This window comes from Brachypodium distachyon, chromosome 4, assembly GCF_000005505.3.
Source record: "Brachypodium distachyon strain Bd21 chromosome 4, Brachypodium_distachyon_v3.0, whole genome shotgun sequence".
Taxonomy (NCBI): domain Eukaryota; kingdom Viridiplantae; phylum Streptophyta; class Magnoliopsida; order Poales; family Poaceae; genus Brachypodium; species Brachypodium distachyon.
Genome location: NC_016134.3, coordinates 34,101,060 through 34,124,221, shown reverse-complemented (window position 1 = coordinate 34,124,221; position 23,162 = coordinate 34,101,060). Strand labels below are relative to the sequence as shown.

The window sequence follows — 23,162 nt, the reverse complement described above, 5'->3', positions numbered from 1 at the left end:
TGATGTTGCCACGACACCTCCCACCGAGGAGGTAGTGTGACTCACTCCGCCACCCAAAACAATTCCAAAAATATAAAAATAAGCTGCAGCATATCTGAAAATAATAATTAAACTGTACAAATATTCCACCTTTTCTTTCAAACAGTAAAAGCAAACCTCTTCAGCATTCTATATCATGGAAGTTTGGACGAATGCATTCCTACAAATTTATCCTCCTACAAGTGATCATTCTTTTTCCATTTCCATGCAAAAAGCCACCCCTGTAAGTGCTAAACAGAAGGAAGAGCAACCACTCCTTAACGAAAACAACGACAACAGAGTAAAACTCTACAGTGGAATCAAAACTCGCTTTCTTCACAAAACTCCTGCTTTTGCCTGCTCTGTCGCCCACCAATCAACTGATTAACCGTCAGATGGCCCATTTTCTGTCCCAGTTTCCCCAAATCATGCCTGCAAAGCAAAGATTAATAAGCAAACTCGCTGTAAAAAAAGATCAATAAGCAAACAAAGGAAGCCACACAAGTCGACGGTTTTCAGATATTTTCAATTTCTGAAACCCTCTTCACATAGATGATAGAGTTTTCTTTTTTCCTTTTGGAATCGAAGTAACAATTGTCTTGCGTGAGCAACTGAGCTACATGCTCTACTGGGCAAATAGTAGCCAGTGGTTTAACCTAACCGCACACAGATCCAGTCCAGCAGCTGTTGGTCCACGACTAGGACGTCCGTGAATCCTTTTCACCACCCACGTGCTGCAATGGCCAGTTCCCGGCGACATGAAAGGGGCAGCAGAAACTTCTACTCTGATACTGCGAAAGCATCATCGTTTTTGCTACCTGGGCCAATATGGTTACGATGGTGACTGGTTCATGTCATGTCTTCCCGGAAGCGGCCTTATGCTTTGTCAAAACTGAAGTTAACTGATTCGCAGATTTTGTGTAGAAAAAAAAAATGCCCATGCTTGATAGCTTACTGCAGAATGTGGCATATGAAGCATGACATGTTGCTCAAGACATGTCCTATGAGATTTCTTTTCGGAATGGAGAAACCAAAAACACATGAACTTGGCAGGAATGCAAGTGCAAAACAGAGGATTCCAAAACACAGGAATAGTCATTTAGATAGAGCATGGAAAAAACACAGAAGGAAAGAGTGTAAAAATGATGTTGGAATGGATGCTCAAATTCTTATGAAATTGAGGCATCTCCATAAGAATTTGATAGCTCCATTTCTTTCACCCAAACCAAGGATAGGAATCGTACAAAAAGAAAGAGGGCATAATCAAGGTTATATAAAAGTAAAAATAAGAGAAAGATAGTTGGACAATTAAGACATATTGAATCAACTTCAGACATGCTTCATTATGTTTCTAATGGCACAGAGTATAAATAGAGACATACCTTCCATTAGAAGCCAAGATCAAATGAAGGGCAGTCATCTATTAAATCCTGAATCTTGGGATCTCTACGTGTCCGGATGCTTGGAGGCAGAAAAGAGCCACTGCCACATTTGGGGTCCACTGTTGTGTTATTTGCAACGAGCTGCAAACACACAAGCCAACTGACTACCAGAGTAGGCTCAAAAGAAGAGATTAACAGTGTAACACGACAAAATAGAACTTTCACAGTCTGGTGTAATGAGAATGACATTAAAGCTGTGTGCAGTCAATTTTGCCAGTAGTTTTTGAAGAAGCTGTAACTTTCTCAAATTCACAACAGCAATAAGTTCTCCTTAGGGAAAAATTTCACAGCTTAGGGTGCAAACCTGATCTGCAGTTCCACTTTCATCTTCTCGCAAGCCCAGGATGCTAGTAGCATCCATAATTAGCGCAGAACCTGTCAATATGAACCAGCATAGGCAGCATCTGTCTTTTACTCTCAAATGGAATGCAAGCTTTCAAAACTGAACATGCTGGTTTCAATGTCAAAGAAATTAATTTGAGCAACTTACCTGTACCATTAGAGTTTCCATTATAAAGATTGCTTGATGAATTTAGTTTCTGCTCGTTTGCATTGGAAATCTCAGATGATGGGATATCTACCATGGCCAATTCGGGTCCATCAAAAGCTGCTTGTTTCCTACAGAAGCATCATTTATGTAAATGTTCCTTTTGTTTATCTGTCATGTTTGATCTTAATCTTGCAGTCAGTAAGGCAGTATTATAGGATGTAATTAATAAACACAACATCTTACATGGCGGTCTGATGATCATAAGTTGGATGAGCATTCCCTGATGATTCATTCCTACTATGAGTGCTCACTGAGTTCTTTGCCTGCACAGTATCCAACTTCAAGCAAGATTGCACTGATGTACGAAACTGGGTAGCAAAGTTAGACAATCCAGCTGGGGGCTTCATGATAGAGAGTATCTGGGATGCTAAAGATGAGATGACATTCTTATTAACTTATTATTAATAAAGCACATGAATGTACATGAATGAGAGTAGTTGCGCAAGTCATCCAAGTTGGACATATGCCACAAGGATCGCAAGCAGATAACTTGTGAAAAAATAGTTCCTTGAAAATGAGCATTCTACATTATAGATAATTACTGCATGGACTCCTGAAGTATTTCATTCTAAATTATGATTTTTGGATCTTTGACTTCCATGAGTGTTCTGGTACTCCCTCCGTTCCGTAAAGATTGGCGTGGCTTTGAACTAGTTCTAGTTCAAATCCGTGCCAATTTTTATGGAACGGAGAGAGTAGTAAACAAGAACAAGTAGAGCAGTATGCGCATCATGCAAGAGAAGAGGTAATTCTAGTACTAGAAATAGAAAATGTTAAATATGTCTTGCAGTATGTCAATTATTATGTATGTAGGTTGACTATCTACCTACCCAGTAAATTAAACCATAATTAACTAAATTAAACACTCACAGAAATATGGAAGAACCATTTTTCCATATCAGCTATCACAACTCTACAGTAGTTACTTTATGGTGCATGTAATCAAACAATTCACAGTGCATGCAATCAAACATCCTGAAACTTAAACTGACAAATGACACCTATATGAAGCTAATTTGGAGTTCATGCTATGGAGTTACTCAAAGAATCTACCTTAGCTAATATTAGTCTTGGATAGCAACCCCTATTGTTCACAACAAACCTTTGGCATTACAAAACACCAGTTGTAATTTACTATAAACTAGCTTTGTGCCCGTGCTTTGCTACGGAATCATCAAGAAAAAGAAAATTTACAACTGAAGAACAGCATGATAGCCAGCTTATGAACCAATGCCATAAAGTCTGATGATAGGCTTTGGTGAATTTGAAATCTGAACCCAAACTCATGGAGATTGGAGAGGAAAGGCAGCAGTAGAGACTATGTAAGGCAGGATAATGACATGAAGTTTTAACTCATGAATTTGTACAATCTACTTGTCAGGGGTGACAAGAGAAGGTTTAGAAAGAAGTGAATTGACTACCACCAACTCCAAACTTTATAAGTAGGAAAGAATACAGATGTAGCAAACCAGTTATCTGTTTGACACATAAGTGATAATCATTACAAACTTTATGTAACAACAGATTGGATAGTCATATCTTAGGTGCTTATCCATGATCCTTGAGCACTCCAAGGTATTACAGTAAAACTGCTGCTCCGAAGTGACCAATTTGAGTACTTGATCACTCTGCCCTTGTGACTTTCACCATAGGTACATAGCAACTACATTTACGTATTGTTTCCTAATTGACTTGTGTGGGAAGGACACATTCAACAGTTAATCAAGCTAGCGGTTAAGTAAAGGTGTACAGACCAGTTCGCAAAGGATCATCCGTGTTACCAAAAGGTGATTTGCCAATCTCTCTCCTGGTAAAACCAGTGGGACATACTGATTTACCATCTTCAAGGTCTGCAAGTTGCGGAGAAACGTGAGTATCATTTCCTAATTGACTTGCATGGGAAGGACGAATTCAATAGTTAATCAAGCTAGCAATTAAGTAAAGGTACAAACCAGTTCGCAAAGGATCACCCGTGTTACCAAAAGTTGATTTGCCAATCTCGCTTGTGGTAAAACCAGTGGGACATACTGATTTACCATCTTCAAGATCTGCAAGTTGCGGAGAAACGGGAGTATTACTACACGTGGATACGTATTTGGACACCAGTGGGAAGTAGAGCCACAGATGAAAGTATGAACATTAATTCCGAGTACCACAAAATTCTAGTGGATCATCCATTCTGTTAGGAATTGATTTGCCTACTTGTGGCCGGTTGTACCAGGACACAGATTCTGATTTAGCCCTCTGGATACCCGTAAAGTCTGGAAACAACCAGCAGTCTCGCATCAAATATAGAAATGGTTATAAACATATATTAGCAGCTGCCGACATAGAAATGGTGAGTAAAATTAAGTCAACCATTAAATATACGTGGATCATCCATGTCACTAGAAGTTAGTTTGCCAAGGCCTGTGCTTCTGTAACTAACAGTCCCATCTGGTTTACCTCTCTGAAGATCTGTAGATACTGGTAATAAACAGCAATGGTACTACATTAAGATATACATGGAGCAGGAAATAGAAAAAAATAACCATTGCATTACCATGGAAGTTATGTGGATCACCAACATTACTACACGTTGATTTACCGAACTGTGGCCTGTTACCGTCAGCAGTGCTTTCTATTTTACTCTTCTGGTGATCTGTTAATTGTGGAGACAAATGAATGATCAGAAATAAATTATGTGCTGTACAGGAAAGTAAAACTAATGTGTGTGTAACCTGGTGGTCACATACCATGGAACTTAAGTGGACTAACAAACTTTGGAGATTTACTTTTGTCACCCATCCTTTGAGTTGCATCCTCTCCATTCTTTGGTCCTGTGTGACTCAAAGGCTCCCTCGAAGAGTGTTTAGACTCTACATCTGCATATAAATTAGCAAACTGATAAGAAATCTCTGTGTTTGCAGAACCAAAAAGGAATGTTTTAGAGAAACCACCCATTTGGAAATGCAGTCTATAGAGAAAGGTAAACTTACCGTTCTTTTGAATTATGAGCTCAGCAACTTCAATAAGATAATTTGGAAACGGACATTTTGTCCCACTTTGGACAGATTCACCTGACTTGAGATATCTGCTGCCAAGCACCACACCCTCTTCATCCAGCAAAACAATCTAAAAATACAGTTAATACAGCTATAACAACTTTGTGTAATCAGCATTTTGTTAGACATAATCTAACATCATCCTGTGGTAAAGCTGTCGTAAAACACCAACCTTGAATCGTCATAGTAATTAAGAATTGCTCGCTAGTTGCTAACCTGGTTTGCATGTGAGCCAACTTGCATGAGCTTTATAACACCATCATGGTACTTCTTGGCTTTTTGAGTTAGTTGGGTGGTGTATATGACACTCCATTCTACAAATGATGCACATTTTGTATAAGCCTCGATAAAAAATATATGATAATACATTATATGTACGAAACCAAAGCATTCTTTACATAGAGAGGCTACACTGAACCTTTAATACTTGATTCTGTTGAACCCATAAGGCTCCCAGTGCTGCCAGCAGCTGCAACTTCAATATTTCCAAGCTCCGGCTTGTTAAAACTAGAAGTGACCTCTGATTTACTCTTGTCAAGATCTACAAATTGCAGAAAGGAAGGAGTAGTTGCTATGATATGCTCAAAGCAAGGAGTATGACTAACTGGCATGCAACTTTAAGTCCACGTACAATGGAACTTTTGTGGACTGATGAATTTCAGGGAACTTGTCGCACCGATTCCCATTTTTTTACTCGTATTCTCCCCATTCTTTGATCTTGTCACCATAGGTTCATCCGAAGATTTAGGTTCTCCACCTTCATATTGACCAATGGAGAAACACGTAATTTCAATGATAGAGGAGAAAATTTCTTAAGTCACTATTCCATAACTCATAAAAACAAGTTGGATGTATCAGGAGGCACAGACAGAGATGGACCTGCACATGTTCGACAAAGAACATTGTACTAGGAGATGTACAAAACCAACCTTTCATTAGAGTTTTGGCCTCGCCAATCTCAATCAGATAGTTAGGGAAATTGCATTTCTTCCCACTTTCCACACACTCCCCTGACTTGAGGTACCTGCTGCCCAGTACTTCACCCTCTTCATCCAGTAAAACAATCTGAAACATTTTAATTGAAACAACACACAAGGCATCACAACATTTTCTAACCAACTTACTGCTATATGACCCCAAGATAAACTGATGACATGCTAATCTATGTACAATTATCCATTCTATCTTCACTCTTCGGAATACAAATAGAAACAATTACAGAATGTGTGTGCAATGCTTCTAACCCGCTTTGTAAGCGAATTAACTTGTTCGAGCCTCAAGAAGCCATCGTGATACTTCTTAGCCTTCTGAGTCAGTTGGGTGGTGTACATCGCGCTCCACTCTAAAAACAAAAGCGCATCCGATTCAATCCTCAGGAAACGCCAAATGTTCAATGTACCAGGTCCAGCATCTACAGGCCATACGTAGAACAGGTGACGCGCAAACCTTGGAGCGTCGAACCCGCGGCCTTTGCACAGCCAGAACCCACGGCTTCAGCCTTGCCGCCGTCATTCTTCGGTGGATTCACGAATGCGCGGGGAGCGCACGTGTTCGCCGCGCTCTGACGCGCCTTGCCCCCTCCGCGGTAGGCGGTTTTAGAAGCGGCAGGCGCGGAGGAACCTCCGGAGTAGCCAGTGGTGGGGCAGCGCTGGGGTTCGCCGACGTCGACGAGGTGGCATGGGAATGACAGGGACGCACCGCCGGAGACGGACTCGCCGGCGCGGAGGAACCTGGCGTCGATGGCCGTGCCAGCGTCATCGAGGAGGACGAGGCGGCCGGTGTCGGGGTGGAGGATGAGGGTGCCGTCGTGGTAGGCCTTGCGTTTCTGCTTCAGCTGCGTCGTGTACGTCGCCGCCCACCGCCGCGGCTCCGGCTCCGGCTCCATAGGGCAGATCGCCTCGCAGGCCGCAGCCGCACTGAAGTGGGGAACTGGAGGAAATTCCACGGAATTCCAAAGCAAAAATTCGAAACGGAGTCGAAGAGAAGAGCTGAAGAGGGAACTTTTGTTTAGAGGAAAAGAGAAGGAACTAGAGCGAAGGAAGCGAGGCGGGCCAGAAATGGTAAAAGTCCGGCCCAACGGAAAAAAAAATGCAGTCATATCCGAAAACCAAATTGCACCTCTAAAGAAAAATCCAAACATTGTAAATCTAAATTCACATAACCACAATTTTGGGAGCCACCAAATGAAAAACCATAACTTCAAAAGTGCTGGTGATCTGAAGCTAAAATAATTGTGTTTTTTTTTGAATTTTCTCTTTTATCTCTGAACTATTGCTCAGTTTTTTTCAATACTATGGCATGTACCAAAGTAATATAAGAACATACTCCCTCCGATCCATATTAATCGTCTCAAATATATCCAAATATGGATGTATCTATCTCTAAAAAGCGTCTAGATGCATGTAATATTTCGACAATTAATATGTATCGGAGGGAGTACATGATAATTGACCAATGCAAGCAATTCAAATGAAACTGCTTCTCAGAGGGGAAGTGTGCACCAACTCGGAGGGGATTTTTCTACTAAAATAGGAGAAAGAATTTTAGTGTTTATGGTTTAAGGGTCAACGGACACGATAAATAGAGGAATTTCGAATGAAAATGCTTCTCACGGTGAGAAAGGAAAAGGAGAAAAAAACGCAGTAACCACAAAAGTAGCTTTTTAAAAAGTAATTCAAAATATTGTGTCCAACTTCCAACATTTCTTGGGAAACCCTTCTATCCCGAGAAAAAATTTCTTATGGTGCAAGTCCAACAACCCAGGACACCCCATACAGGAAATTCTTCTTTGGAATGCAGCTCTTTCGTCACATGAAAAATTGTTTCAATTTCTCTCATGAAGAAATCTGCTTGGTAGTCAAGAATATGCCCTCTGACCGATCCCCTGGGCCGGATGGAGCCTTTTCTTCCAAAAATGTTGGCCCATTATCGAGGATGATGTCTTTCAGCTTTGAAATGAGTTTTACTTGCATAACATTTATTTGCAGACCCTCAACTCTTCTTTTATTGCCCTAATCCCCAAAGTGACCTCGCTTAAGACTATTAATGATTTTAGGCCTATTTCGCTGCTCAATTCCTGCCTCAAGTTAATCACCAAACTTCTTGCTTCTCGGCTTCAGTCCATCATCCTTCGGTTGTCCACAATTATCAATATGGCTTTCTCAAGCAACGCTCTATTCAAGACTGCCTCGCCTGTGCTCTTGAATATATTCACCAATGCAAGCAGTCTCGCCGAGAAAATTGTCATCAAATTGGATTTTGAAAAGGCCTTTGACCTTGTGGAGCATTCAACTATCTTACTTATTCTTCGGCATCTTGGTTTTGATGATCGATGGATCGGCTGGGCGAGAAACATCTTGTCCTCTGCAACCTCTGCGGTGTTGCTCAATGCGGTCCCTAGAAAGTTCTTTCACTGCAAGTGTGGTGTTTGCCAAGGCGATCCTCTCTCCCTGCTTCTTTCCGTTTTGGTCGTTGATCTGCTCCAATCTATCATCAACAAGGCTTTTCATATGAATTTAATTCACCTACCCCTTCCTAATGGAGACAGCTCATTCCCCATTGTCCAGCACGCCGATGACACGTTGATTATCATGGAAGCATCAAGGCGGCAACTGTTGTGTCTCAAAGCCCTTCTCGAGTCCTTTGCTCAAGCCACAGGTCAATCTCAGCAAATCATGTATTATCCCTATCAATGTTTCAGAGGATCGGATGGCCTCTCTTGCTGGGATGTTAGGTTGCCAGGTGGGATCTTTCCCCTTCACCTTCTTGGGCTACCGGTTGGGACTACTAGACCGCGGATTAGGGACCTTATGCCCGTCATTGACAGAATTGATAGGCGTCTTACGTCTTGCTCAGCATTTCTCTCGTTTGGGGAACGATTGCAGGTGGTCAAATCAGTACTCTCCTCTCTACCTGCTTACAGGCTTAGCATCCTCAAGGTGCAAGATGGGTTTATTGAGGCGATCTACAAACGACGCAGAATTGGTCTCTGGAACAAATCAGAGTTCATTGGGAAATGTAAGGCCCTGGTACCCTGGAAAAAAGTTTGCCAGTCCAAGAAAAAAGGTGGTCTGAGGGTTCTGAATCTTTCAGCTTTTAACAATGCTCAGTTGGTTAAGTTTCTCTTCAAATGTTTCAATAATCAAGAGTTGCCCTGGGTCAAGCTTATTTGGAATGCCCATTACACGCGTGCTTTGCCCAGCCCCGAGGATAAGAAGGGCTCTTTTTGGTGGCGTGATCTGCTCTCCCTTCTGCCAGATTTTAAGGATGTTTCTAGGTGTCTGCCGGGTAATGGCGCCTCGATCTCTTTCTGGATGGATTTCCGGAATGGTCATTGTCTTAGCCAGCGTTTACCTCGAGCCTTCTCCTACGCAAGGAATTCAGATATTTCACTTCAGCGTACGCTTTATTCTGAGGATCCAATGCAGCTGTTCTCGTTGCCTCTGTCCAATCTGGCGTTTGGTGAGGCTAATTCTCTTTTGCAACTTGTTCAACCTGCTGATCTCTCCCCTGATGACCATGACATGTGGCTCTCCATCTGGGGCAATGGTTCCTTCCCGACTAAGGATTTCTACACTAGCTGTTTCCACACTCAACACCTGCCCAAGGTTCTTCGTTGGATCTGGAATTCCAGATGTGTCCCTAAGATTAAGGGGTTTGCTTGGCTGCTCTTCTATGATAGATTGAATACTCGAGATCTCTTGGATAGGAAGAGCTGTAACAGAGATGGTATCACGGTCTACTCTCTTTGTAATCTTGGTGCCCGGGAGGTCAGGGATCATCTTTTCTTCCGGTGTCCCTTCAGTCAGGATTGCTGGCGTAAGATTGGCTTGCTTGGGTTAGGTTCAGGATCTCTTCTTCAAAACTTTTGCTCTGTGCACACCTCCATAGATCATAATTTTGCCTCTTAAGTCTTTCTTACGGCGTGCTGGCATATTTAGAAGCAGTGCAATGGTCTTATCTTCAGGCAAACCCCGGCCTCCAATGCTGGCTGGTTCAATGGCTTCAAGCTTGACCTTTCCAATCAGAGTTCTAGGATGAAAGATCCAGCCAAAGCTGCCCTTCTTGGCTGGCTGGTCTCGATTACCTTTGTGCCTTGGCCAGGGCCTTTTTGTTTGCGAGAAAAACAGGGCCAACACATGGATTTGAAAAGGTTCATGCAACAGTGCGTTCCAGACATGCCAAACATCATAAATACAGAATCTGGAGAATAGATCACAGACGCGACATACAGTAATTTACAGCTGCTGCAAAAGGAACGTACAGAACCCTGGTTTACATTTGCACTTGCAAGCTTCTTCTCAGAACAAACCTTGTTCAATCTGTAGAATATGGCAAGTGCATGGAGGTGATCGAACTAGATGCAAATGATGCTGCTGGTCACAGACTTGTCAGTTTTGCAAATCCGTGTATCATCAACTTTGTCATATGTCCGCCTGTTTGTAAGAAGACTGAACACATATGAATAAAATATCGACAACATCTTCAGTAGAGAGCTACCACCTCCGTTCCTAAATACAAGATGTTCCAGCTTTTTCCTAAATCGAACTTCTTAAAGTTTGACCAAGTTTATGAAAACCGTATTAATATCTACAATATCAAATGAGTGTACTATGAAGATATATGTCATGACGGCTTCAATAAAACCAATTTAGAGTTGTAGACATTGATAGAATTTTTTTATAACTTGGTTGACTTACGACAAAGATAGGACATCTTATATTTAAGAATGGAGGAAGTACATGCTATTACTGTACTGTAGTAGTCCAGATTTTGGAACCACATGGGCACTTATTGGGCTTTGCCTTGTTCTGAACACGCAGTCATATACCGGAGAGAGCACTGGACTGGAGTTTCATCGGTTAAAACTGAACCAATTCAGAGATATTCATTGGATTCATTGCCAGCATCATCTTCACCGTCGCTGATGTAAGTTTGGAGATAAGCTTCATCCCCTTCATCCTGTAACAGCAGAAGCTAGCTATCAACCTCTGCTTATTCAAAGATAATTGCCCCGAGCAACCCATTAAAATGACACGAAGCTAATACAATATCTGAGATACTGAGGCAACTGGCAACTACACGTCGACTTGTATGTCGTGCTCTCAGAGAGTATTGCAAGCCATCACTCTGGAGCGGTTCTGTAATCAAGTTTTTTTTGCTAAACCAGCCAGGTGTAATGTATACTTTACCTCTATATCATCATCATCTGAGGACAAATCATCCTCAACTGTTTGAAGTAGATCTGCGTCCTGTTTTCCCCCCGCAACCCTCATCTGTGCCTAATGATGATAACAAAGGAGAAGTGCAACATCAAGAAAAGTTAACATGGTACAAGGAATTCAGATCGAATAAAATCAGATATAATTTACTTACAAGTTGTGACTTCAACTTCCAGATCTTCTGTCGCAGGATGGAAATATGATGATTTAATGCCTGAAAATGTTTACCATCCAATCGATAAAGGTAAGTACAAATTCGGCGAAAAATGGAGGACCAGTTTATGGTTGGCTTTACCTCTCGCCGTTGGAGCTCTATAGACCGTGCCATAGCTCTTCTTCTTGTCAACAGGTTCCGAGGCTTTAAAATTTGGGGCCGTTTGTAGTTCTTACCCCGGTAGACAATTATTGAATATCCTTTTGTTGTCTTGTCTAGTGAAATGAGCACACCTCCACTCTCAGCTTCTAGAGAGATAGCAATATGTTTCACTTGTGCAAAGCTCTTTCCCTTCACGATAATTTTGACCAATTCTCGATGCTTCCAATGTAAGTGCATGTTTTGCACAGTTCCAGCAAAAACTTCACGTCTGCCTACAAAATTTTATATACAGAGGTAAGCTATGAGATGTTCGTACTATGCATTCTATGTAAGCAAATGTTTAGTCAAAAGTATCATTTGTACCAAGCATCAAAAAGGCCTTCATTTTCAGGCCAATTCTGCGAAATAAGAAGCGCTCCTCGTCTGTGACAGTTTCGAGATCAGTTGGAAGCTCTGCTGGAGAGAGGAATTCCTGAACTTTAGCCAAAGCCATCTCTGCTTTTGCAACTTTTGTTTTCGCCTGGAAGTATAAGAGTTCTTATTGACTTATTAGTTATGCAGAAACTACAACAGGATATTTTCTAAGGAGGGAGAGAACAAATATCATGCTGTCTTGGAAAGGAATGATGAAAATAGAAAATTTTAGACTTTCTTTCTACATATTTTTTGAATAACATACCAAAATCAGCTTTCTTGTCATATTCTTCAAAAGAGAGGTATGTTTTGCCAAGATCAAGTGATTCCTCTCCTTTTTCCTCCTCCCATCATTAATTAAATCTCCCCATCGAGATTCAGCCTCTCTAGTTTCTGCAAGAGTGCCAGCAACTTGAGGATTCTTTAATGCATTGGGGATGAGAGTAATTGATGCTGATGCTTTGAGCCGAGCCAGCTCTTCCTGATCCTGCTGAGTGATTGCTTGCTGTTGCTGTTCCACCAAGACCTGCCTTATTTTGGGCGTCATGAAATCATTTCCCCTATAGAAAATAATATACTCCTTGTTCCTCGAAATAAGCACCCCTCCTGTCAATTTCTGCAAGTATTTTGTTACACAGATTCAAGACATGCACATTCTCAAGAGAAGAAAGAAAAATACATAGGCTGCAATGGGGGTAAAGGACACCATGATCATATTCCAGTGAAGAATGTGAAATATCGAAAGGGGAGAGAAAACAAAGCACAGTACGGCTAAGGAAATACAACAACTATTTATTGTTATTCATGGATATCCGGCGATTTCCTTTGCAAGATTGTGAAGCTGCTTTTCCCACAACCAACTCTTCAAGGTTACAAACAGTGTGACTTACAAAATGAATTATCAAATTAATCTTAAGGGGGAATATCTAATAGTATATTGCATCCTAATAAGAGAACAACCAAAATCAGAACATCATCTTATAAAGCAATGACATGTGATTTTAAGCATTCAGATAATGTGGCATAATGATCTTTGAATATGTGAGCTTTACCTTGATTTCTTCTGCCATTCTATCGTTGCATGTGTTTGGCACCCCCCTCTTGATGGCAATCTTTACAATAGTACTTTTCTCCCATAGCTTAACTATAGCACTAGCTAAGCCTTGGTGTTCCCTGTTTCTCCCTGTCCACAATATGCACATTAAAGCATGGAAAAGTATTGAAGATTGAGTATAAGTTGATAGAAGAAAGCAACTGCACAAACTCCAATACCTAGAGCAAAATGAGGAGCAGTTTGCCTTGCGAGTCTACGAAGAGCTGTCATTTCCTTATCTCTCAAACTAAGTTTAGTCCTGTAAGGAAGTTGCCTAAATGGTGGCTTGTAGTCAGGAACTACACCGGGAAGCAAGTCAGCATCAACAGGAATGGGGCTGCGACCAGACCAATCCTTGTACCGTGGTCCCAACTGATCTAAGAAGCTATCGATATCAAACGTTTCTGTAGCTCCTTGAGAGGAACTAACAATAGATGTTGAACGATTCACACCATCTGCACTTGACTTTTGCAAATTATGCTCCACACAACTGGGTACAACAGTACTCACATCACTAACTTTTTTAGATGAATCAACCTCTGCTATTTTGGCATACGACTGAACACATCGAAGGTTGTAGTTCATTCCCCGGTATAAAACAATTGACCTTCCTGACCTCCATATCACAGTTCCTCCGGTCCTGTCCTGATTGACAAAAGCAAAGGCCAAAAATGCCTATCAGATTTCACTGAATTGAAAAACTGTAAACGAATAATGCATGCTTTCACTCAATCCATGGTTGCAACCATAAGGCGAATCGAAGGGGTTAAAGAGGCCATGGAAATGGGTACCTCTAGTATCTCGTGAGTTCTCTTCATGTTCAGGCTCGGAGGGCCTTCGAACCTCATCTTGACCACCTCATCCACACTCCATTTACTGTGAATGCTCTTCACGATGGCCTGAGTAACCCCTCCTGGACCAATCCTCATCCTCTCCTTCATCCTCAATGCCGCATCTCTAAGCCTCCGCAGCTCCGGCTCTGGGATAGTTTTCTCTGCCAACTCGGTATTGCTGCGGTTCCCCTGTCTTACACCATCAAACGCATCATCATCTTCCCTCTCCCATGGAAGAAGCACAGAACCCAACTTCTGGACAAAATCTTCCTCATGGGAACACCCAATCGTGGCATTTGGGCCACTTTCCTCCATTGAATTTCGCAGTGTGCTGACAATTGAGCTTACACTGCTTCGCCTAATACTCCTATCGATCCCACCGCCTCTAGAACCTTGGTCCACAACAAAATCCATCAGAAAAGAAGAATTTGCTGTCGGCGTGGCAGAATCCTCAAACAATTCCCCTTCTAGGTTCCCGTTCATTGGCTCTTCTTCAAATACATCATCATTGTACGCACATTCTTCGTTTCCATCCACCAGACCTAGCTCATCATCGACCATGCCATTCGTGTCAACCTCTTCTTCGTCTCCACCCACTGGACCAGAAACTAGTTGGTCGACAGAGGGTTCTTCTTCCCCATGCATCCACGGGGCGGAGACCGGGCGGCTCCCAATCAGATAACTCGGCTGGGAATGCGACTCTTCGTCCCGGTCCTGGGCCGCTTCGCCGTGGGCCACGCCATCCTTGCCCATGCCTGCTCCTTCGTGTCCTCGCACATCAAGGCCAACATCGCCATCATCCGAGGAGTCATAGTCGAAGTACTCCACGATGGACCGCAACGTGTCGCTACTGGGATCTTCATCGTGCGCGTCTTCGTTTTCTCGGTGAGCCGGCTGCGGCTGCTGCTGCCGCTGCCAGGGGAAGGAGGCACGCTGGGAGGGGGCCCTCGCGGACCAGCGGCGGAGGGCCTGCTCCTCGAAGCTCGGCTTCAGGTTCCTCCTCTTCTTCTTCCTTCTCTCCGTGCCGCCGTCCAACGCCGGCGCCTTGTACGGCGAGGAGGTAGATGGGGGAGACGCCGCCGCGGTGGGACGGAGAGGGGAGGAGACGGTGCTGCTTCCGCTGATACAGGTGGCGCGGCGCGGCCACGTTGACCGGAGGGTGGAGTGGAAGGGGGGTTTTGGGGAGAGGGCAGGGGATAGAAAGAGCAAAGCCATTGGAGGGGAGAAGCGGGGCTTGGGCAGTGAGGGAGGAGGGGCTTTGGGGGGGAAGATGACGAACAAACGAGGAGCGGATATGGAGCGGATTATAGCGAAGCCGGAGGGTGTCACGGGAAACTGTAATCTCTAGTACTACGGACTACGGAGTACTCCGTAACTTTTTGTATTGTTCGCGCCCTATCAAACACGGTTTCAGAGTTTTCAGAAAAGAATCTATACTACCGGATAGTTAATTCTTTTCCGTATTGTGCGGAAAAAACATCTTTTTCGTATCCTATACCATCAGATTCGGAAACTTACTCGGTCAGTAATTATCCTAACCACTTTCACCCTTACAAGTATCTCTCATGTGAACAAATGTATTTACCTTGCCAGACCTAAGATCCTGATAGAAACAAACAGCAGTTGCTGGGAATGAGTTAGGAGGATTATCTTAAGCAAAGAGAACCATATATTCAACTCCAGCCGACTAAATTTATCCCAGAACATCCAGTTGCCATATGTAGTCAAAAGGCATGAGAAGGCTACTGAAGAAGATTGATGAGGGCCTTGACCGTGCTTGGAAAGGACATGTGCGACCATACTGGCTTGAAAATAAAAGCAGTATCTACAAAATTGTCACTGTAAATAAGTTAGGCAACCTAAACTGACTTAGGTAATTCGGTTACAACCACAACAGCTGGCAAAAGCAGTATTGCCTGGCAAGAAGATTGGACAGTAGCTTGGCTTGATGCTTCTGCTACGATATAAAAAACTGAAGAAACCTAGCTCGGTTCGCCCTTTGCAACCAGCCAGAACAGTCAGTCCGCCAATTCATACCACACCAAGTGCAGCAGCAGCAGTAGGCATGTATCTGCTGAATTCATTCTGCAGGTTTGACTCACGATGGCCTGGCATCACCATTTGTTGTTCCTGTTGAAAAGAAGAAAAATATTCAAAATGTCTGTAGCTGGATCTTGCATAATAATTTGCATGTCAAATTACAAAATTCAGACAACACATCACACTCCCTGTAACTCTTTTAGTCCATATCACACTTAAGTAAACACTATGTATTGATGTCCCACTCCAGGCTTGAGTTTCTAAGATTCATATGAAAACAGTAGTTCCAGAGACAGCTAAATAGCTAATAATGTTTTCTGAATGGATATTGTCACAAGTCTCGAAAGCAGTGATACAGTCCGACCAGCCGTGTCGGCGTGCTAGGATGTCGGGACACGCCCCGATACGGGTGTCCCCAAGTATCCCTGATTTTCGGATTAAAAAAATCAGGACACTGTTAGAATACGGATGGGAGGCACACATACGTGATACGGATGGCCCAAAAGCCCAACAAGAAAACCCTAACTAACCTGCAGGGTAGCACCATGCTCGCGGCTCAACCAGCCGCAATCGCTCCTGCGAGGATGCGCCATAGGCCTGTGCTAGGGATGTAAGCGGGTCCCGCTTCTAATTCATAAAAGATTTGACAGTTAAAATTTTTGGCTCAAAATGTGAACTAAAATTTAGAAATTGGGCAAGTGGGTTATTTGTGGGACCCCACTTGACACCATAGCCTGCGCCGCCAGACTCCCGACGCTGCTGGATGCCGCACGCCTCCAAGCTTCTCCGCCCGTTGCCGTCCACCCAACGTCCGGGATCCAGCAGGCAGGTAACCCCTCTTCCCTACCCCTCCGGATCCTCTCTCTCCCTCTGTTTTTTCTTGGTCTGCTGCTGTGCTCGCTGCAGATGTTGCCGACTCCCCAAGGAGCATTAGGCTTGTTTTTTCCTCTGGCTGCTGCGGGTGTTTTTTCCTCTGGTATATGTTAGTTGTCTGTTTCCTCTGGCCTCTGACTTCTCATTCTGCAATTTGCTATGTTTTTTAGGATTATTGTTATTGAAGCTACCATCGGAGGCACAAGCAGTAGGCACCCAACAAATGGGGCAGTATCTTCTCTTACTAGTTACTCCCTCCGTCCCATATTAAGTGACTTTCTATTACATGTATCTAGACATTTAAGCATAGAAACATCCATATTTGGGCAAATTGAAGTCACTTAACATGGGACGGAGGGAGTACATTTTTTTTAATTATTTATGTATATATTTACCATATCCCCGTATGACTGTTTTTGGAAAATGCCATGTCCATATCGCCGTATTGGTGCAATGTAGGTACCAACAAATCTACTCCCTCTATCAAAAATACAAGATCAATTTGGAGGATTACAAAAAGCAATGAAAAATCCTCATGAGTAGCATGTTGTAGTTATGATTTTTTTTTCGGTTTAGCCAAGGAAATCACAGGAATTTCTCTTGTAACAAGGAGTAATTAGGTTATGCATACATGCACATCAAGAACAATAACATACGATTTACGAGAAGTTTTCCCTCCGTCCAAATATATTAATGCCAATACAGATTTCTATGTCAAACCTTGACTAACTATTAGACAGTAATATTTTTCAATACAAATACAGTGATATCAATTTTGTATCATAATAACCTCGTACAAGTAGTCTAAGAATTGGTCAAATTTTGACATAAAATTCCTTATATGTTTGGAAGGTGGGAGTAACAAATTAACTCAAGAAACCAAATTGGCATTGTAATTCTGGAAATTCCGGATTTATGATTTTGCCTTGTATTTTTGGTGGAGCGAGTAAGGTGTAAGCAGGCTGTGGTTTCTGGTACCACAATCTTTGATTATCATATGCAAAGATTCCAGAATTGAACAACACAATACCGTATATGAAAATACATAGAGATCTGACATCATTAAAATCAATCTTGTCTCGGACTAAAATTTGTTTCAAAGAGAAAAGAACTGTAAAACGTACCTGGACATTTCAGATTACTCGTTCAAAGTCTCACGCACCAAAAAGGGTGAGCTGTACTGGAACTGAGATGCTCTTCAAAATGCAGTAACAAGTAACAGTTGTGTGGCACAGAGACTAGACACTGCGTGTCATGAGTGAGTGCAAGGTAAACCAGAAGAGAAGCAAATGAGCACGGTCATGATAGGACTGCCTTCCACTGAATATGAACATTAGCATCAGTAGTCACCAATATAACTTAGTAAAGCCTGCCACAGCAATCGGAAGAACCACAGAAGCACTTTTTTTCCTTCTCCACACCATTCTTGTCACGAACTTGACCTATGGTATAATTATAGTGGTAAGTCAGCTCTTGAAGTGGAGGAATATTCTCCGCAGCAAAAAACATAATGTGTGGCATCCTCTTGTCATCATGGTCCCAGAGGACATTTTGTGCATACAGGTTTGGAGAGCAACTGTGGTTGATGAATCTTCCAACATTACCAGATATTGCGGCATCTATTGTGAAGCCTACATCATCCTCCATTGTCTCAGGGGTAGCAGATTCTAAACCCGGAATCATTGATGGAAGCCCCTTCCAAAGTTCTTCATCGTCATAATTATGACCAATATCAAACAGGTACTCATCATTCTCTCTCTTTTCAGCTTCTGTATCTTGTAACAGCTCACCTCCATACTCGCATATGAAACTGCCTGAGGAGATCGAACTGAGAGATCTTACACCCCAACCAGTCTCCCCTGTCTTGAATATTTCCAGCGGAATTTTGACGCCATGCTGGCTCACCCTATTGTGGCATGTTGGAGGGCACCTGCATAAATTTTGAGTATTTGGTTAGGTCACTAACTTCAAAAGAAGCTTGTGGTTTCAATTAAACGTAGTTGTCCAATGCAAAAGAATTTTTCTATCAAAGTCAACTTCAGGTGAACAAATTTGGTTTATGAGCCATTTCTTGTATTTCACTGATGTATGGAACTGGAACTACATGCAGCAGACTCAACATAAGTTTGCATAGAAGTTTTTGTAGCAATAAGAACCTTTCCCAACTCTACAAATTTTAGTTCACTGATCTAAAAACCAAACTAAACGTCTCTCAAATGGTTATTCGTGTCTAGTTAGGTCATGTTAAGTTACAAAATTTATAACATACCTGCATGATGGGCCACATTCATATATGAGGGGCTTTGCATGAACAATTGCACCATTAAAGTTGAATGGGATTTCCCCTCCATTCTTCACTGCACAAGCACATCTATTAGAGTCCGAGCAGCCGTTAGTGCAGTCACAGCCTTCCGGGGGATCTTTTGCATACGGAGGAGGATATATGACTTTGGTAATATACTTAAATGGTGTTGGCTGCAAGTCATCAATTGTGTTGATCACACATATGGGAATCCTCTCTTTTCCTTCAGATATATCAGGACAACAAAGACCTTTGCGAATTTTGGACTTCCTTGTCTCCTTGACTATGTGTAAAGCTAATTCAGGTTGACCCGGTATCCTTTTTAACTTGTACTTAAAGACCATAGAGCCCTTTGCTCCTTCTTGCCAACATTCCACCACCACATACAACCCATCATAAGTGTATGTTGAAACTTGCTTCGATTTGGAATGCCCGACTTCACCTCTACTTTGACCTTTGAACCCATGAGTCACTCGGACCGGAGTTTGAGTTTTGATGCAATTCTTCAAAGCAAGGTTGCCACGCTCAAGCTTTTGATCTTCCGCCTCCTTCTTTCCAATAGCCTTACCACCCGAGCCAGTATATATTAACTCGTCTGAGCTCGGCAATTCGTCAGGATACCCTCCGGAAGCGACTATGCTTATTGCAATGGGTATTCCATTCACCTTGGTAGTGTCAATACCTCCTTGGTATGGCCGGTGTAGTCCAATAATTGACAACTCGACTCTAAAGTGAAATTCATCACCAACATCAACACCGGGAACATTGCCAACGATAGGCCCGGGCTTAGAGTAATACTCACAGTTGCTCTTTATAGCATTGACGGCCTCAATGTCAATTCTTCCAACCCTACGTGCCTGTTGCTCCTCTGTTTGTACAAGCTTCCGACAAATCAATTGGAACAATTTGAGCAACTTCTTGACTTTGCTCCGAGCATCAACACTCTGGTCCCCAGACGGAGCACAAGGAGGGAGGGTGACACACAATTCATTCTTTCTTTCAACCACACCTAATGCCATAGAGTCGCCATCATCTTCCGAGCAAGGATATTCTTTGTCCTCGATTGTCTCATGCTTGGTTGATGTAGAAGGGCTCACTTTAGGGGGCAATTTTTCAGGATATTCTTTGTCCTCGATTGTCTCATGCTTGGTTGATGTAGAAGGGCTCACTTTGGGGGGCAACTTTTCACTTGGCGTAGAAACCTTTTTCTTTAGCTTGTTCTTGCTCCTAGGAGTACTAGACTTAGAAACACCAGTAATAGACTTCCTTCCTTGTGTCCAAGGACATATGTCTGGTGCCATCAATGCTTGTACAATTGGCATGTCAGTAACAAAGTTCAAATCATCATCTTCTTCAATCTGATCGGTCACAACATGATTTGCACACTTCTCCTTAGAAGACCTATTCGAAGAGTCATTGCCTATGCCATCACTCTTCAACTTAGAACCAGCCAAGCCATGCTTCATGTTAATATTTGAGTGCCTGACTCCTCTCTGAGTGCTTGGAGTCTTGTTTCTTGATGTGCCGTCTCCGGAGACCCTTACATCATCTAGCAATGTCTCATCAATGGTGATACTCTTTGGTCGCTTGCCATTTGTCTTTGCATCAACAAGAACACCACCTCCCTTATAAGTCTTAGGAGTACCTTCTAGCGAGCTTCCTTCGCATTTGTCTCTCAGCTCACCGTCCTTGGCTACATGCTTCCCCTCCGCACTCTTATCTTCTGTTTCATTAGAGATATCTCGCACGGACACTGAAGAAGCACCATGACTTGGAACTGGAACCATGGACGAGTCATCCGCCACAGAGGCACTCCCACTAGCGAAACTGATAGGTGTGGCTTCCAATACCAACCCTTCCTCGACTCTACTGCCAGTGCCAGTAACAGCAGCCCTCCCACAGCCAGGTGGAAATTTGCGAATGGCTGAGATGGCCCTTCTCTTGGGAGGTGGATTCACAACAGACGTCAACCACCTCTTCTTTCTGACTGCAACATGCCCTTCCTCTTCCCTCTCCAATTGTGCATCTCTGCTTCCCATCACCCTGCCATCCCCATTGCTAGGCACATCCTCCTCCTTGACCAATTGACCACTGCCCAGGCCTTCCCTCCCCTCCATCGGCAACGGCTCGATCCCATCCACCCCGTTCTCAACTGAACCATTCACAGCAGCAACAGTAAAACTCTGCCGGACAGCGAACGCCAGCGGCATCACGTCAATCGCCATGTTCTCTACCTGGTCACTCAATGGACGCACATCAGAACCGCCAGGTAATTGTGCCTCTCCACCCTCCTTCATCTCGCCAACCACCCCCTCAGCTTCCGGCTTAGGCATGGTGTGCGGTAGGCTGCCGTTGCATGACAAGGAGGAAACGCCCGCGTGGCCGGCTGCCTCCTCCGCTTTGCCCTCGAGGATCTCCTCGCCGTCGCCAGCCTCGGGGGTGGGTGGGAGATCGCCGTTGCACACCGCTGTGCCCTCGAAGACAACGGCGGCGCCCTTCTCGCCGTCGCCAGCCTCGGGGGTATGTGGGAGGTCTCCGTTGCACACAGCGGAAGAAACGCCCGAGCGGCCGGTCGTCTCCTCCGCTGTGCCCTTGACGACAACGGTGGCGCCCTTCTCGCCGTCGCCGGCCTCGAGGGTAGGTGGGAGGTCGCCGTTGCACACCACGGAAGAAACGCCCGAGCGGCCGGTCGCCTCCTCCGCTGTGCCCTCGACGACAACGGCTGCGCCCGTCTCGCCGTCGCCGGCCTCCGGGGCAGGCGGGGCAGCGGGGAAGCGACCGCAGCCGGGCGGCCAGGAGCGCTTGGCGGAGACCCTCCTCGGCCTCAGCCCTCGGGCCGCCAACCGCCCGCCGATCGGGGTCGACGCGGGCGGCTCAACCCCCGCCATCGGGACAACAATCTAAAAATCCAGATCGAAAACCGGTTGCGTTAATACAAAAATACAGGACGAAAAGAATCAAAACCCTAATATTCCGAATCGCCACGTGCACGCGACGGGTCGGGTCGACGAACTGCCAATTCAACCGAGGGGGACGGAGCGGAAGCACTCACCTTGCGCCGAACGGCGGCGTCGTTGGGCGCGGTGGCGGCGTCGGCGAGAAGGAGATAGAGCGGCGGTTGGGAACAGGAGTGGGTAGGGAGGGAGGTGGAGTGGTGGGAGGTGGACGACGTGGTTTCCGAGTTCCGACGAACTGGGACTAGGCGACCATCGACGCCTGGGGCAGATGGTTTGCTCTCCAGAGGGGCACTCCTAAATCCTAAAACCGGGGGACCATGACCCATCTGATGCGTGTCTATATTTATCAGGGAGCATTTACGAGAGAAACAAGTACGGAGTACGTGTATTTATAAGTTTCCAAAAGTATCGACGGTTGGTTTCTTGAAACAACAGGCTTAGGCTCTGTTTGGATACAAAGTTTTTTTTAAACCATGATATTCCAAAACTACAATATTATTTACCTTGAGCAGAGAATACTGCAGTTTCTAAAAAATCAAGTTTATCTCAGTTTTAACAAAACCACACAAGCGTTTGGCAAGTGCTATTTTTACCCCATATCCTAGCTAGCTAGTTCTGTTGGCACAACCTGTAGCGGCAGCGGGCGGCGCGGCGGCCAGCGGCACGACGACCTGTAGCGAGGGGCGGCGCCGTGACCAGCAGAGGGCAGCGGCAACCTGCAGCGACGCGTCGCGGAGGTCAGCAGCGGGGGCGGCCTGTAGGGGCGGCGGCACGGCGACCCGCAGCTGGTGGGGGCACCTGCAGCGACGGCAGTGCGACAGCCGGCAGCTCGGGGCAGCCTGCAGTGGCGACGACACGGTGACCCGCAGCGAGCGGCCGCACCTGCAGCGTCGGCGGCACGATAGCCGGCAGCGGTGGCGGCCTGTAGCAGAGGGCAGTAGCGGGAGGCGGCACGGGGACAGCAACCTCCAGCTGCAGCGGCAGCACGCGTCAATCCGCAGCCACTGTGACCTCCTGTAGCGGCGGTGGCGCAGAGGCGGCCAGCAGCGGCGGCACGGT

General features: G+C 44.5%; 3 protein-coding genes across 13 annotated transcripts; all 3 read right to left on the bottom strand.

Annotated features, from left to right (window-relative positions):
* Positions 1-84: 84 nt before the first annotated feature.
* Positions 85-7,343, bottom strand: LOC104584666. 6 transcript variants are annotated; one of them, XM_024463488.1, is made up of 18 exons: positions 6,501-7,331; positions 6,299-6,396; positions 5,984-6,119; positions 5,686-5,811; positions 5,473-5,595; positions 5,271-5,368; positions 4,989-5,124; positions 4,746-4,874; positions 4,553-4,651; positions 4,381-4,476; positions 4,164-4,271; positions 3,963-4,058; positions 3,765-3,860; positions 2,194-2,377; positions 1,951-2,078; positions 1,765-1,835; positions 1,401-1,541; positions 85-450 (listed from the first exon to the last, which is right to left on the bottom strand). In XM_024463488.1, the coding sequence occupies exons 1-17, from the start codon at positions 7,192-7,194 to the stop codon at positions 1,407-1,409; spliced, it is 2,553 nt and encodes an 850-aa protein (XP_024319256.1). In that variant the 5' UTR covers positions 7,195-7,331; the 3' UTR covers positions 85-450; positions 1,401-1,406. The 6 variants fall into 6 exon arrangements, with proteins under 6 accessions (XP_024319256.1, XP_014758531.2, XP_024319258.1 ...); XM_014903045.2 differs by having other exon boundaries at positions 4,369-4,476; positions 6,501-7,326; XM_024463490.1 differs by having other exon boundaries at positions 4,369-4,476; positions 6,479-6,703.
* A 2,850-nt stretch (positions 7,344-10,193) lies between these two features.
* Positions 10,194-15,221, bottom strand: LOC100835466 (CRM-domain containing factor CFM3, chloroplastic/mitochondrial). Of its 5 annotated transcripts, none has more exons than XR_002966355.1 (10): positions 13,890-15,221; positions 13,278-13,743; positions 13,058-13,188; positions 12,271-12,621; positions 11,955-12,111; positions 11,571-11,863; positions 11,430-11,489; positions 11,246-11,335; positions 10,859-11,015; positions 10,194-10,504 (listed from the first exon to the last, which is right to left on the bottom strand). XR_002966355.1 is itself a non-coding variant. In XM_010239795.3 (9 exons), exons 1-9 carry the CDS (start codon positions 15,144-15,146, stop codon positions 10,932-10,934), a joined length of 2,889 nt encoding a protein of 962 aa, XP_010238097.1. In that variant the 5' UTR covers positions 15,147-15,220; the 3' UTR covers positions 10,668-10,931. The 5 variants fall into 5 exon arrangements, 1 of the variants encoding a protein (XP_010238097.1); XR_002966354.1 differs by having other exon boundaries at positions 10,194-10,489; XR_001407973.2 differs by having other exon boundaries at positions 10,796-11,015; positions 13,890-15,220.
* A 356-nt stretch (positions 15,222-15,577) lies between these two features.
* LOC100825032 lies at positions 15,578-22,445 on the bottom strand. 2 transcript variants are annotated; one of them, XR_732540.3, is made up of 4 exons: positions 22,199-22,445; positions 19,114-22,046; positions 17,969-18,774; positions 15,578-16,061 (listed from the first exon to the last, which is right to left on the bottom strand). XR_732540.3 is itself a non-coding variant. In XM_010239794.3 (3 exons), the coding sequence occupies exons 1-3, from the start codon at positions 22,427-22,429 to the stop codon at positions 18,204-18,206; spliced, it is 3,735 nt and encodes a 1,244-aa protein (XP_010238096.2). In that variant the 5' UTR covers positions 22,430-22,445; the 3' UTR covers positions 17,965-18,203. The 2 variants fall into 2 exon arrangements, 1 of the variants encoding a protein (XP_010238096.2); XM_010239794.3 differs by lacking the exon at positions 15,578-16,061 and having other exon boundaries at positions 17,965-18,774.
* Between the last annotated feature and the right edge of the window lie 717 nt (positions 22,446-23,162).

Excerpts from the sequence above, each read along its gene's own strand:
- LOC104584666 (XM_014903045.2), bottom strand. The coding sequence starts at position 7,194 with ATGTTTGGATTTTTCTTTAGAGGTGCAATTTGGTTTTCGGATATGACT. Across the intron at positions 5,596-5,685 it reads CAGTCCACAAAAGTTCCATT|ATCTTGACAAGAGTAAATCA; the intron begins GTACGTGGACTT and ends TGCAATTTGTAG. Across the intron at positions 3,861-3,962 it reads GGGTGATCCTTTGCGAACTG|ACCTTGAAGATGGTAAATCA; the intron begins GTTTGTACCTTT and ends CGCAACTTGCAG.
- LOC100835466 (XM_010239795.3), bottom strand. The coding sequence starts at position 15,146 with ATGGCTTTGCTCTTTCTATCCCCTGCCCTCTCCCCAAAACCCCCCTTC. Across the intron at positions 13,744-13,889 it reads GAACTCACGAGATACTAGAG|GACAGGACCGGAGGAACTGT; the intron begins GTACCCATTTCC and ends TTTGTCAATCAG. Across the intron at positions 13,189-13,277 it reads TGCTCCTCATTTTGCTCTAG|GGAGAAACAGGGAACACCAA; the intron begins GTATTGGAGTTT and ends TATTGTGGACAG.
- LOC100825032 (XM_010239794.3), bottom strand. The coding sequence starts at position 22,429 with ATGGGTCATGGTCCCCCGGTTTTAGGATTTAGGAGTGCCCCTCTGGAG. Across the intron at positions 22,047-22,198 it reads ACGCCGCCGTTCGGCGCAAG|ATTGTTGTCCCGATGGCGGG; the intron begins GTGAGTGCTTCC and ends CTGGATTTTTAG. Across the intron at positions 18,775-19,113 it reads GAATGTGGCCCATCATGCAG|GTGCCCTCCAACATGCCACA; the intron begins GTATGTTATAAA and ends AAATTTATGCAG.